The sequence below is a fragment of the Dreissena polymorpha genome, chromosome 4 (assembly GCF_020536995.1).
Source record: "Dreissena polymorpha isolate Duluth1 chromosome 4, UMN_Dpol_1.0, whole genome shotgun sequence".
Lineage (NCBI taxonomy): Eukaryota > Metazoa > Mollusca > Bivalvia > Myida > Dreissenidae > Dreissena > Dreissena polymorpha.
Window position 1 is genome coordinate 129,020,235 of NC_068358.1, and position 16,296 is coordinate 129,036,530.

The 16,296-nt window shown below is 34.1% G+C and overlaps 1 protein-coding gene across 1 annotated transcript in view; it reads right to left on the minus strand.

Annotated features, from left to right (window-relative positions):
• Window positions 1–463: 463 nt before the first annotated feature.
• Window positions 464–16,296, minus strand: part of LOC127876457 (protein FAM81A-like) — a 32,152-nt gene continuing 16,319 nt past the window's right edge. The window contains exons 2-6 of the mRNA XM_052421758.1: window positions 10,445–11,051; window positions 8,137–8,385; window positions 5,094–5,336; window positions 4,367–4,477; window positions 464–3,137 (exon numbers count right to left, since the gene is read on the minus strand). Coding sequence (XP_052277718.1) covers window positions 2,922–3,137; window positions 4,367–4,477; window positions 5,094–5,336; window positions 8,137–8,385; window positions 10,445–10,828 — 1,203 coding nt within the window. The 5' untranslated portion in view covers window positions 10,829–11,051 and the 3' untranslated portion in view covers window positions 464–2,921. The remainder of the gene's footprint in view (window positions 3,138–4,366; window positions 4,478–5,093; window positions 5,337–8,136; window positions 8,386–10,444; window positions 11,052–16,296) is intronic.

Sequence of the window (16,296 nt, forward strand, 5' to 3'; positions counted from 1 at the left end):
CTCCATATTGAATAACAAAAAAAAAATTGGCATACAAAATGTTAAGCCAATACAAGTTTCTCTAATAAACTGTTTTTTAAACACAGGTAACTATACACTCTTGCAACAATGTTCATTTTGTGTTGTTTTAACATTCGTTGAATGAGGAATGAGACAATAAAAATGTGATGGCAATTTCAAACAATAACACAGAATAGTGGCTGCAGTGCACAGCACAAGAACACTGTGGTGCCACCTTCACCTTGGCACACCACGCGGGACATGGAAGACAATGTGCCTGCCAATACACAAACCATGATTGTGCAACGTTTACAAGATAAAATGAGTCAATTACAAACTGAAGTTTAACTATATACAGCTACAGTTTTGGACTAAAAGATAATATTAAAATATCTGATTATCCTGCATACCTTGCAGGAAGTTGCGGACTTCTCATCATAAACAAAATCAATGATGGTCTTTACCACTTAGATACCGGTACATATTTTGATGCATTTGTGGTCCCTTAGAAAGTTGAATTTAACTAAAAACCTTTCTTACTAGATTCAAAATTTAAAGGCTTCATATCCAACCCTAAGATACTGATGTCACCAAACATCATAAAACTTAAACAGCCTGCGAGTTACTCGCATGCTGTTCTGGTTTTATGCTGGTTGCAAAAATCATTTCCACTGCTTCGGAGTGGGAAAGGGTTAAATAATTTCAAGTTTCCATTCTTAACTGATCTACAGTCTAGACCAGAATGTGCTTTCAATAATCTTAATACAACAAATACACGATCATCTCATTTCAATAACATGTTTTTAAACAAAATATATTTTCTGAATAGCACAGACAATCTGCATTATCCATTATACTAAATTACCTTATTATCGACATCTAACAGTACTTAAAAGAATGCAACAAGTTATAACCCATAAGTGTAACTGCATCACCGACAATAGAACAATCATCACATCAATTATATATTCTCAAAAATAAAACAATGCAGTTTTATTTGTCAATAAGAAATACAAGATCTGCTTATTAGTTGTGGCAAAATTTGGCTGCATCAACTCCTTATTTGATGGTAAAAAATGACTTTCCTCTTGTAAGCGCCACCATGTTGGATGTGCATACAAAGCCTTATTGCATAAAACATCTTAGTTTTACAACAGTTGTACAAAATGATATTTCATTTTTCTATACATATATTAATGCATACAATGACAAAGCTATTATTTAAGACTTTCTAAAAAATATATAATTTTATGGTTGTGTTGAAGTACATAAAAGAACACTGTGCTATGATTATGGCTGATTCAATGAAAATGAAACGTACTGTATGTATTAAAATACACATTTCAATAAAACATAAAGCTTTTGTAACAGTAAAAGTTATCAATGCTGTATGATAATAAACAGAACAAAACATCTAAAATGTATCACAGACTACTGCTATTTAAAATCCCCAACATAGAGCACAAATACATAATAATACAACTTCATTTATGATTTAATGTAGAGCTGCACATCTAATCTGAAATAGTTGAGCAGCACTGTGGGAAAACTGTGCATGATGCATGTGCATAAAGTGTCGTCCCAGATTAACCTGCCCAGACCACACATGCTTATCAAGGACAATAGATGAGACTTCTGTAAAACCAAGAATTTCTTACAAGCGGAAAGGGTCGTCTTTGATTAGCCTGTGCAGACTGCTAGTCAAGCTAATCGGGGACGGCACTTTATGCACATGCATTAACTCTTTCAGTGCTGGAACCGAATTGTGAAGGAATTTGCAAACAGTTTGGATCCAGATAAGACGCCACAGAACGTGGCGTCTCATCAGGATCCAAACTGTTTGCTATTCTGATAGTATTTTTTGAAAAAAAATCGAAGAAAATGCTAATTTTAGAAATTCAGCAGACAACATTTTAGCAGACGACAAATTTCCCAGCATGCAAAGGGTTAAGCCCATTATTCCCAGAGTGTGGCTCAGTTTGATTTTGCTCAACTATGAACATACACCTTTTACATTCAAAACAGATTAAGACATGATGAAAAAGGTCTCCTTTTTATAAAAAAAAGAATAAAGGCTAGCATTAGAAATGTTCTAAGAAACAAAGATACATAATTTTTAATGATCTACTCTGTGAAAATGTTTCAAATGTTGCTTTGCAGCTAAGCTTAGGCAGTCAGATTGCTGATCCATATCTGCTAGAGTGATTTAAAAATTATAAATTAAGAATATTTGTTTCTTTTTGGGGATATACAATGAATTATTTTTCTAAGAAAATTGAGATAACAATACTTTTACAAACACTTGTGCAAGTGAAAATATGTTAAGTTTTAAACACATAACATTTTATCATTATGTGTACTGTATTCAAAACGTAACTTGTTTAGGCTGCTATTGGTCCTAAGAATAGCATAACCATTTTTAATTTTTTAACCTAGTGTCACAAGTTAGCAGACTGCTAGATGTATACTGGTTTTCTTAAATCATGTTAAACAATATGCTTTTTTAGACGAAAGAGCATGCTTGGAAACACATGACTACATATAATCGAAATAAGTTATCAATGCATAGATTTACAACTTTTAAACCCTGGGGTCTTATCCATAAAGCTCCTAAGGCAATTTGTATGTTTAGGGTGAAATGGTTGCATCTTCTTTTCATTTGAACTCACTTTGTAAAAAGAGATTTATGCATGTGCGTAAAATGTCATCCCTGATTAGCCTGCAAACGTTCCACCCTCTTTAAACGAAAAATACCATGAAAGCGGAAAGTGTCAGCCCTGATAAGCCTGTGAGGAGCACATGCTTGTCTGGGACAAGACTTTACGCACATGCATAAAGTCCTGTTTTCCCCAGACCAAGACTATATATTTACAAGAAATAAGATACTACGTTTCAACATCACCAGAAATCCTTGACAACTATCACACAAGCACGACCATCTTCCTGATCTGGCTGATTTCCTTGCGTAGCTGATCCTCCAACAGTTTCCGTTTGCCCTCCATCACTGTCTTCATATTCGTAATGCTCTCCTGCACTGTAGAGAATCCCTCGCGCTGATCACGCTTCACCTTGGCAACCTCGTCATGCTGCTGACGTATCAACCCTTCAAGTCGTGAGACCACCTTGTTCTGCATTTCCTGGGCAAATGAATATTGATAACATGAGCATCATTGAGTATCATTGGCTTGGTATGGAAAACATTTTTAATTCACTATTCTCAACTTTGAGGGTTTGTTGATTTCTTTGCCGTGAAGTTGATTATTATGCTCAGCTTGTTGTTCACAGGTGTTTTGAGTCTGACTCTGAGTTTGAGCATGAATATGTGAGTCGGCCTATAGTAAGGGTTGAGAGTAACCCTTTACCACTTAGATACAAATTTGTACGCCTTTGTAGTCCCTTAGAAAGTTAAATTTAACTAAATACCTTTCTTCCTAAAGTCAAGTTTTAAAGGTTTCATTTCCAACCCTTAGTAACTAATGAGCATCAAACAGCATAAAACCTGAACAGACTGCGAGTTACTCGCAGGCATTTCTGGTTTTATGCTGGTTGCAAAAGCCATTTTCACTTTGCTTCTTATGGGCGAAAGGGGTAGTCATGAGCTTACTGACATTCTTAGTAATCAGCTGAGGGGAAACTCATAACTTTTGAGCTCAAAAATTGAGGATATTCATGATACTGTTCCAAGGTATAATATTTAATATAATATAATATATACTTTCGTTAAATAACAAAACGTAATGGGATGTTTTGCTCTATTATTGCAAGCAGACAAATGCTACATGTAATTATAAGGTAAACAAGTAACTTGTATTGTTCAACATTCATTATTGTACACACTTCATTGCATACATTTCAATACCCTGTTCTACCCCAATTTTCTAGCCAATCCGAGCTGATTACAAATCCTGTCTTCCATACCTACCTGATCTCATCAACTTTACCAACATATCTATCAGCATCTGTCTTTTCATCATGATGTTCATTCTCCACTCAATTCCATCACTCCATTATTGTGATATTTAAAAACCCACTTTTAACAACATTTACTACTTTATTTTTCTTATACTCATTCACTCTATTCTCACCCACTCTATTCTCATTATACTGCATACTCTTTTATCACAATACTCTTCCTAAGCTTACCACTGCATTCTCACTTAATTTCCCTCTATGAACCTGTATCCGAGTGAGTCATTCACTTATCTAACTATAGTTCACTCTTCATTCCCTTCTCCATCTACATATAGTCTCCACTCTATTCCCCATGCCATTATCTCTATTTTCTCCACTACACTCCCCAAATACTTTCATACTTCATTAAACACTTAATTCCCATACATTACCAACTCCACTCCCTACTGCCTACCTGCTGCATCTCCGTCAGTCTCTGGCTCTCCAGCAGGATCTGCTGCTCCATCTTCTTCATCCTCTCCTCCATCACAAACTGCAGCTCATCCACCTTGCGCTCCACTTTGTCCTGACAAACACAGTGATAATATTACTGAGCCGTGTTTGGGAAATTTTGGCTTAATGCATGTGCATAAAGTGTAATCTCGGTTTAGCCTGTGCAGTCTGCACATACTAACAAGGGACGACACTGTCAGTTTTTAATGTATTTTTTGTATAAAATAAGTCTCTTCTTAGCAAAAATCCAGTTTGGGTGGAAAGTTTCATTTAAGATAACCTGTGCAAACTGCAGTGGCTAATCTGGGACGATGCTTTAAGCATGTGTATTAAGCCCAGTTTTCCCAGAATAAGGCATATATGATACAACTTAAGTTGTGGTGTACCATTTAGGTTTTTCTTATACAAGGGGCATCCCAAGCCTGAGAAATTATGGTTATGTCTTGGGAAAATGTCACAGGGCAATATTTTAACAATACTGGATCTGAGCAAAAATCTTTTTTTTACAAAACAACTATGAAAATTTGATCAAACATTCAAATAACATTTATCTTTGCTTGCGAGCAAATAAATAAACATATTGAATACAAGCAACAAAATATTTTGAACAATTAATAAACAGCAAAATGCGCAGAAATAAATTACTGACAATAAATATACTGACTAATGACCTGCCAAAGGCTACATACCACTATTTGGTCGCGAATCTGAGCCTGGTTTTCTACCAAGGAAAACAGTTTCTCCTCCAACTTCTCCCGTTCCACATCTGCATGTTGCTGATATGTTGTGATGCTGTTTTTGAGGTCGTCAATGATTTGTCGAGTGCGAGAGTCAAGCTGGGCCATCTGCTGGCTCGAGTCACTCTCCAGGTGCTGCACTTTCATCTTCTGTTCACTGGAATTTCGCTCTACATTTCCAGACAGGGAAACAATCTGAAACATATCATAATATATTAAACTTTTTTGTACAATTAAAATCATTGTATGTACAAAAAATACATTGCACGAGCAAGAGGTTTGAAGCTCTATCAAACAAAACTAAGACATCATCAATAAGTTTGTTTTTTTATACTAGAGAAATTCACAATTGGTTTGTAATCTAAAAAATAATGCTATTTTTATTGACTCATTAATGTTGTTTTTAAAGGGCAAATAAGGCCTGTCACAGGACGTAACATGTGCTCCCAAAGTACATGGTTTTCAGAGGGGTGTGTATGTGTAAGCAGTGCTGTGCTTTAACTAGAAGAGTATCTGTCATGCCTGGAAATCATGCTGCTTTTCAGAGGCTAGATCAGTTTTAAGGTCTTGTTTTCCAACAAGTTGTTGCAAGCTTCATACCTATTTTCTTCTTGCTTACTATTATTATAGTTAAGATATGCTCTGGACAACATTTTAGCATACAAATTAACAAAGATAAGTATTGAGAAATGACAAATGACGGAGTTAAGGTTCCTGTCCAATGCACTTCCCATTATTAGGATCTATCAACATATGCAATTCAAAGTTGATACCTGATAAGATTAGAAATTCCCATTCAAAATGTTAATATTATGAATTAAGAAAGGCCAATAACTCTAAAAATTTGGCAGTCAGGTTTATTATTCTTGAGCACTGCACGCTACCTCAATGAGATGTACTTTATGATTTAGTTTAAATTTTTTACCTCTCATGTTATCAAGATATGCTCCATAAATCATTTGAACAAGCTGTTTCATAGCCAAATTTGAATTTTGACCTCGACCTTTAAAGGGGCCTTTTCACGTTTGGGTAAATTAACAAAATTGAAAAAAGTTGTTTCAGATTCGCAAATTTTTGTTTAAGTTATGATATTTGTAAGGAAACAGTAATACTGATCATTTACCATGCTCTAAAATATTCATTATATGCATCTTGTGACGATTTAAAAAACAGAAATTATAAAAAGTTGCAACACGAAACGAATTAATAATTTAGAGAGTTCTGTTGTTGTCGTTATATTGTGTGAAACTACGAGGATTGCTTATATACAGTATAAAATACATCAGTCATTGTATCCGTAAGGATGGCCGAGTGGTCTAAGTGGGTACTTCTTTTGCTCCAGGACTCAAGGGGTCAGTGGTTCGAGCCCTACTGAGGGTTACCTTTTTTTTCTTTTTTTAATTTTATTCTTGATTTTTTACTGGAGCTTTTTATATCTAATGTTAACATTTATCAATATAAAGCATTTAATGACAAACTTCAAAACATGCCAAAATCTGTGAAAAGGCCCCTTTAAGTAAGAATATGCCTGTCACACAAAAAACATTTTCTCCTAATGATGGTCATTGTAGTTAGTAAACTGTAACATAATGCATGACAAAGTTACAGTCCTAACAAGCTGTTTCAGAACCAAATTTAACATTTGACCACTTATTGTGACCTTGACCTTTCAGTTAAGGATATTGTGTCACATACAACACAGTATTCTTTGCCATTAAAGAATACCAAAGTCCGTTTGGATATTTCTGCTGTACAGAATTCTTTAAATTATTTGATGTAATGGTTACACCAATACTCACATTCGGATCAGAAATCTAGGGGTTTGCATATAGTGATTCAATAGAGCATGCACAAATAGAAGCTTGCAAGTACTTCTTGGGCGTTAAAACTGGGGTCAATAACTGTGTAGCTTTAGGAGTATGTGGCCGTTTACCGATGTACGTCATTTATCACTCAAAATGTATAAAATACTGGTGTAAACTTCTCTAGATGCCTGATAGAAGATATCCAAAAAAACTTATAAAATGTTAAAGTCATTTGATGATATTGGAAGGCAAAATTGGGCTACGGAGGTAAATGAGCTTCTTTTTAAATATGGGTTTGGCTTTATTTGGATCTCCCAGGATGTTAATGATATTGATCTATTAATGCATGCTCCTTTTTAAACAACGTCTGAATGATTGTGCAAATCAAACCTGGCATGAAAACATAAATGACTCTTCTAGATGTGACACTTAAAGGCAATTTAAAAGTTTGTTAAACACGGAACTATATTTAGACATTGAAATGCCATATCATTACAGGCAAGTGTCAACGAGATTTTGTTATTCAAGCCATAGGTTTCAAATAGAGTTAGGTAGACAACTAGAAATACCTAGAAATCTTTGAATATGTGCACATTGTCAATCGGAAAATGAATCTGTAATAGAGGATGAATATCATGTATTTTTTTGTAGTTTAAGTATGTTGTTGTTTTTTCCAGTCAAATATCATTGTCAATATATACGTATGGACAACTCCTTGTATTATCTGTATATATATTATGTATTCATGTTGTATTTCTTTACAATAAACTTACTATTACTACTACTATATCAACTCCTGATGATGATGATTTGTGGTTAAGTTATTGTATCGATGATGAATGACAAAGCTGCAGTTCATAAAAGCTGTTTTATAGAGAAAAAAACTTTGACCTCTAATGCAACCTTGACCTTTTAGGTAGAAAGGCGGGTGGTACACATTACACGTCATCATGTGATTTTGTATATTTGTACCATATTATTGAAAATATCAATCTTAGCCGCTTTCTTTGAAGGGGACAATACAAACATAAAAGACCTTTAAAAATTTGTTTGAAAGCTACTAACCTACAAAATTTATATTCTAAGATTTTGAAATAATCAATATTAAGTAATATAAACTCAATAATGTTCTCTTTTGAATCTTATTAACACCCACTGCTATGCAACAAATTGAAATAATTAATATTGACCTTGGATTCCATCTCGTGTATTCTGTCCAGGAGTCTGTTTTGTTGATCTGACTGTCCCTGGCCCACTTGTTTGACAGCTTCAAAGCACTGTCGTATCTCCTGTGACAATTTCCCGATGGAGGTGTCGCAGCGCACAATTCTGCCGCGAAGGTCAGTCAGTGTGGCCACATGATGTACCTCCAGATTCTTTACTGCTGTGTTGGTTCCAACAGCAGCACTGTCTCTCGCTCTTATGGTTTCCTCCAAGCTCTAACAACAAAATATGAATAAACATTTAAAACGTTACCTCTTAAAAAATACAAATTTTGACCCATTTGTAGCCCCTTTCAAAATCATTTTAAAGTAAAGACCTTTTTTTACTAGATTCCACTTTAAAAGCCTCATTTCAAACCCAAACTTGAAACTTGAGCATTTGCTTGAACGCCTATTTCTACGTATAAAACATATTCAATGGTGTTGTACAATAAAAATAAAAAATCTAAAGACAAATTAAAAACATACAAAGGTACATCACGTATTACCTTAAAAATATGTAAAAAAATCACCAAAAAGTTATGTACATGTATTAAGTCGTTTTTTGAAAGTGTCTTTTGAAGTACATTGTCTTAAACTCAAAGGTAGGTTGTTCCATAGTTTTGTACCTACAGTACTGAAGCTTCTATCACTGAATGATCTTTTCTTGTTGAAAGGTACATTATAACAGCCTTTTGATGATGCTTATGATCTAAGATCACATTTAGAAATCAGAGTGGATAGAAGTTCGGTCAAATAGGCAGGGGCATTACCAATTGAACAGTTAAACATGCATATAACAATTTTGAATTCGATTCTAGCCTTGATTGGCAGCCAGTGCAGGTCATGAAGTGATTGTTTTGAACTGGTTTTTGAGCCGTAGAAAAGTGACAGTTTAAAACAAACCCAAAGATAGTCATGAGCAGCAAACAGCATAAAACATGAACAGTCACTGTGAGTTACTTGCAGGCTGTACTGGTTTCATGCTGGTTGCATTTTGCAATTTGTACTTTGCTTCTGAGCGTGAAAGGGTTAAAGTGTTTCTCACTTTTGTTAATAAACAAGACAGATAACTTAAAGCCTCATTCTTAGAATATGATTAAATACATTTTTTTTTACTTTTGTAATGAACATTAACAACCATTATTTTACTAATAATTGTTTCTTTTTTTAATGGATTTTGAAATATAAATTTTCAAAGACGCTTTGGAAGATAACAATAACACAATAATATTCTGACCATGTTTCACTAATTTTGGGCATTAAATGTAACTCTTATTATCCCCTTGCTCCAAATTGGAGCGGGGGGATCATGTGGTTATCTCCGCCGTCTGTCCGTCCGTCCTGGTCCTCCGACACTATAAGTACTAGAACCTTGAAACTTGCACACATGGTAGCTATGAACATATGTGCGACAGTGCACTATTTGGAATTTTGATCTGACCCCTGGGTCAAAAGCTGCAGCGCGGGGGCTGCGGCCACCCCATTTCTAGTTTAGATATACTATCAACATGTAGTAGTTACAACTGAAAAATGATTGGATTTAACACAAGTTTATATTGGAGTAAATGCATAAAATAGAGTAAATATTGAAAAATTAAATAGAAGAAACTGGTAAGCAGATTTGACCTGGTGACCTAGTTTTTGAATGCATGTGACCCAAATTCCAAACTCAGATTAGATATTGTAAAAAATAAACATTGTGACCAAGTTTGATCAAGACTAGTTCCCCAAAGTGGCATCTAGACTAGTAACAATGTTTTTTTCTAATATTTGACTAGGTTACTGAGCTTTTGCATGCACTCAACCCAGATTTCGAAGTTGGCCTAGATATAGTCAAGATAAATACATTCTGAACAGTTTTCATAAAAATTGAGAACTAAATGAATTTTGAATCTACATTCGTTACAAGGTTTATCTAAGATTCTATCCGGTAACCTAGTTTTTGGACACACTTGACTGAGCCAGATTCATACTACTTATTTTTTCTAAGCTGAACAATAATGATATTATAATTATCTGTACATAATATCAGGCCAAATGATCCCAAACATGCATAGGGTCAATTTTAGACAGAGTCTAAGCATTCACCAATTGGAAATCATTAAGCTCATATGTAACACGAATTCTGATTGGTTAATATTTTAATATCAGATTTCAATCAGGCTTTTATTAAAAAAGTTACATACTTGGGCAGTAGTTCTAATATGTCTATAAATCCAACCAGTTCTACCTTATGCACCCCATGTTCTGTTTATAACAATCAAAGTATAAAAATCAATCAAAACCAACTCACAGCGATATCGTTGTTAAGCCGGTTGACCACCGCAGTGATTGTCCGAATGTGTTCTTGAAGCATGTTGCGCGCGTGCTTCTCTTCCTGCCATGTCCCGTGCGTAAAGTTCAAGCTCTCAATCACATCCTCCTTTGTTTTGAACGCCCTCTCTATCACAGATTGTGTATTCTTCTCCTGTTGCGCAATCCTATCCTCGAGAAGATCCAAACGCGACGGATTTCTTGATGTTGCTCGAGATCGCGGGTTTTCCTGTACCCGAGGTGAGCTGAAGCGATTGTCGTACTCTGGAATTCCATTCTGAGGCCTCTGCGGTGGGGGGAATGTCTCATAACCTTCGTCTGTGTCGTAAGGGGCACGTAACTGTGAACGTTTCCTTCCCGCCATAACTGCCTACATTAATACAGTAGCAATAAAAGTTTAACGTTTATTCTTTTCTTTTCTTTTATAATTTTTCACTTGAAACTACTTTTTATACATGCACTGGTACTCAATGAATCAGAAATATGTTGAGTTTATTTCAATGTAAGCCTTTCAAAGTTGTTTCACTTGTTCAGCTCGAATTGTCATACCAATACACACAATGATTAAATGGTATTAATTTAGGCACCTGAAAAGGAAATGAAAAGAAATGTTCACATCTCCAAATAAAGTAAACACAATATTTTACCAATGTTCAATCACTGTTCAAACTCTTCAAGTACCATAAGGAGAATACCATTATTCAGTGGAGACATCAAGTAAATATGTTGAACAAATGGCAAATAAAGCTTCTCATAATATTGCATTATCATAAAATAATATCTTAAAAATCAGTATGATGATTGCAACCATTCAAATTTTCTTTTTATCAACTATCATGACAAAATTAATAATGGCTGGCTTTTCATCATCGATTTCTAATCTGTATTTCAGTAATTACTGTGAAGTGACATATATATTGCAGCAATAAAGAATTTATTCAATCAAGATGATTAAGAGATTTGTGTACTAATGGTACTTAAGTATTCTCAAATTCTCTGTGAATTGATGAGAAATAAGCATGAACAAATACATTGGATTTACTTACACCATTGGTCTAAATTCACAAAATGAGGGTTTTTTTATAATTTGATTTAACTTCCATCATTAGCTTTTTCAGTTTGCCTCTGAATCTTCACAATTATCTAATAAAATGTTTGTTTTGTTACAAGTGAATGCTTGTTTTCATCCCACCAAATTGTGGACAACTTAAATCCGTAAAAATGCAAATATATTACCATGGATGTTCCATGCAGGTAAATCAGACAATATACACACCACACAGCATGTTTATAAATCACACAATAATGCAGCATGTTTATACATCACACACTAACGCAGCATGTTTATAAATCACACACTAATGCAGCATGTTTATAAATCACAGTAATGCAGCATTTTTATAAATCACACTAATGCAGCATGTTTATAAATCACACTTATGCAGCATGTTTATAAATCACACTAATGCAGCATGTCTATAAATCACACTAATGCAGCATGTTTATAAATCACAGACTTGCAGTATGTTTATAAATCACACATTGGCACCATGTTTATAAAACACTAGAACTCCGCAAGTTGGATGTGTTGCCTGATGGTAAGATACCTGTGTTAATTGTTTACTATTATATCGGGGATGAGACATTAATTCTTAATTAATAATAATAATAAAATAGTAATGAAAAAAAATAAACAATAAAAAAAATTAAATTATATTAAATCATAGATGCCAGGGGCATAAAAAAATTAATGGGTTGCGGTCGCAGATTTCGAAATCTAAACGCGAACCCTAAGTTCAAGGTCAAGGTCACAGGGGTCAAAACTTTTATGCGCATGGAAAGGTCTTGTCCAGATACACGTGTACCAAATATGAAAGCAATATCTGAAGGGACACAGACGTTATTAGCTTTTTTTGAATCGCAGTCGCACATTTTGAAACCTGAACGCAGACCCCAAGTTAAAAAATTTCATGCCCATGGAAAGGTGTTGTGCAGATACACATGCGTACCAAATATGAAAGCAATATCTGATGGGACACCGTAGGTACGAGCCTTTTACGAATCGCGGTCGCAGATTTCGAAACCTGAACGCTGACCTCAAGTTCAAGGTCAAGGTCACAGGGGTAAAAAATTGTATGCGCATGGAAAGGTGTTGTCCATATACACATGCATACCAAATATGAAAGCAATATCTGAAGGGACACAGAAGTTATGAGCTTTTTTTCAAAATATGATGCCATGGCCGCCACCGATGACACCGACGAAGCAAGTAACACCTATATGTCCCCTGACCATAATCAGGCAACACAAAAATAACAGCATGTTTATAAATCACAGACTTGCAGTATGTTTATAAATCACACACATGTAGCATGTTTACAAATTTCTCAATTGCAGGGTGTATGCACAGAACAACATGAGTCCTCCTATTTTCAGTGAACCCTAAACTGGTTTGTCGCTTTATTACATTCAGCAGACAATACAGCAGATTTTTTATATACAGAAGGAGCATATAGCTATAAAGTATAAGGAATACTGGTTATAAAACTCAAAACTATTACAAGAACTATGTTTTATATTTTGTTTGTTTTTTTGTCATGAAGAGTGTTGCTTGAATCGAGAAAATACAAGCAACACACAATTGTGAATTCTGAAACATATACTTGAGACATTGAACTGTTCCTTTAATTGGTAAATAATTTTGGCACATGTATAGCATTTTTTTTAATTGGTTTATTATGCAATTCAAACCTATCCTCCAGCAATTTGCTATTTATTAATCCAGATATGTTAAAAATTTGAAACATTGTAGTCTTATATAAAAACAAGAGATGTGTTTGTCAGAAACAGTCAATGCCTCCTACTGCGCCGCTTTGTTGTTTTTTTTTTATCATGTGGCAGGTACAGATAATTATCTCCTGTTAAAGCTTATTACTTCCCTTGGATATGTTTTTTTACCTTTGACCTTGAAGGATGACCTTCACCTTTTACCACTTAAAATGTGCAGCTCCATGAGATGCACATGCATGCCAAATATCAAGTTGCTATCTGAAGCAACATAGAAGTTATGAGCATTTTTCGAACCCTAAACACAAAGTGTGACGGACAGACGAACAGACCGACGGACGGACAGACGGACAGTCCGATCACTATATGCCCTCCTTTGGGGGCATAAAAAAGGAGTGATCTAAATATTGTGCTAAAAAATGTGCAGTGATGACAAATTTCAATTCATATTTTTAAAAAAGCTTCTTTGGCATGGAAAATTATACAGAAATGTAATTATATAATCTGTCCAAATCAATTGTTTTTAGAACAAAACTTTGAAACATATGCTTTCAATATATCTGCTTTTATCTTCAATACAAATTCATCCTTGTTTCACACCAACAAAGAGCTTTCTTTCAACTGAACAACGGTTTCTACAAACTTGATCATTAGATTTAATTTGAGCAAAGTTATTTACAAAGATCCTAATAAAAAAGCAGTTAACAAAGGCAGAGACTTATGGGGCATAAATTTGACACTCACAGACCATTACTACCTTTCATGTTTTGTCAATTTAACATCCATTTATATTGCAAAATGACACAACCATGAATCCATCAAATTTATTAAAGACCTTGCAAATGCATGGATCTATTATTAATGCTATATTAAGTTGCCAATAAATGATTTCATTATTTATAAATAAAGTTTTATTTAAAAAACTGAATTGTCGCTTTCCTGTCTCGATAAAAATAAACTCCTGCTTTGTGCCCTTAATGATTATGCCAGTAAAAAATACAACACTTACAGTATTAATGAAAAAAATAATAATTGCATTTTTTATTTTATTTTTAAAGGGTATTACCTTATTATTATACAAGATATCAATTATTTCAACATAAATAATTGAATCAATTACAAAGCTAAAACAGTCCCATGAAAGAATGAACCTCAATAAAAAGGTTATGTAAGTATTATAAATTTAATTCAGAAAAAGTACATTATATTGAAGATTAAACAAGAAATGTGTTCAACTTTTGTCTCAAAGAGAAAACATCAACTAAAGTATCCAATTGGACACATTCCCATAGTAATTAATCTGAATATAAAGTTAAATCCAATTAGCAGAAGAACTTGTTCAAAATATGAAAACATATATGTCAAAAATTATCTTTTTCCCCCACTTTGTATATAAAAAAGATGCATGTGTACATGTTTGCCAGGGTCTTCACCCCAGCTGTTATGCTTTTAAATTTACGCATGACACAACCCTGAATATGTAATAATAGAATGTCAATAGAAGATGCCAAATATTAATTTATAAATTAAATTTCATTCACAGTTGTTTCTGCAACTCGATTTCACAATACAACATTTCATCTATTAGTGTGATGGGTCCCTATATGTATATATTTAATATGCAAAGGTTTTGAATTATGTAATCTAATTGAGAATAATGATATGACTTCCAAATATGGTCATGTCCAACTGATTTTGATGACCAAGTGTTCAATCACCAACGACATGATAACCATTATCTGTACTTTAAATGATAAGCTGTAATGCAGTTTTTCTGTCACCTTTTAACAGCTATAATCTTTTATTAGCTCAATATTGACAAAACTCATCTCCTTGTGAATGGATTTGACAAATGAGTCGCGCTCTGTGAAAATGGGGTTTAATGGATGTGTGTAAAGTGTTGTCCCAGATTAGCCTGTGCAGTCCATGCAGGCTAATCAGGGACGACACTTTCCCCCTATGCTAAGAAGAGACTTTCTTGAAACAAAAAATATCATAAAAGCGGAAAGTGAGAAAGTGGGACGACACTTTAGGCACATGCATTAAACCCCCTTTTCACAGAGCATGGCCTAAATGTATCCCATGTTAAAAAGTGAAGCCCAAACTCATAATGAGTCTGTATGTCCCTGATCACTTAAAATCATTGATTTAATGTAAGTCTGTACATATTTTCCAAACTTAGGTAAAGTCCTTAGAGAACAATACAAAAAAATGCAAAAAGTTGTGTTGTTAGATAAAATGTCTGGTAATGGATTTGTAGATCATCCTTAAAGGGGCCTTTTCACAGATTTTGGCATTTTTTAACTTATTCATTAAATGCTTTATATCGATAAATGTAAACATTGGATCGTAAAAGCTCCAGTAAAAAATCAAGAATAAAATTAAAAAAAGGAAAAGAACATTGCCCGGCCCAGGTTTCGAACCAGTGATCCCTGGAGTCCTTCCAGAGTCCTGAAAAAACGCTTTAGCCTACTGAGCTATTCTGCCGAGTACACATGTTGAACGTATTTTATACCTTATATAAGCAATCTTCGTAGTTTCACAAAATTTAACGACAAAAACAGAACTCTCCAAATTATTCAATCGTTTCGCGTTGCAACGCTTTATAATTTTTAGGTTTTAAAATCGTCAAAAGATGCATATAATGGCTCTATTAGACCATGGTAAATGTTCAGTATTACTGTTTCCTCACAAATATCATAACTAAAACGAAAATTTGCGAATCTGAAACAACTTTTTTCAATTTTGTCAATTTACCAAAGCGTGAAAAGATCCCTTTAAATAATAAAAAGTGTTATTTCTGTAGGTGTGAGTTTGAATCCAACTGGAACTGTGTTACAGAAAACAAATGTTGGCATTGTAAAATATAAGATCAGTATTTAATTGCCATATTATGAATATAATGTGGGAAAATTGGGGATATGTTTTGTTCAAATACATCTTTATATTTACCAGAAAACTATTCTGACAGGCAATTATCAGAAAAAGCTCTATTCAAGGCTCAAACAATTGACCAGGGAACCCCTAAACAATTGAAATATTGAT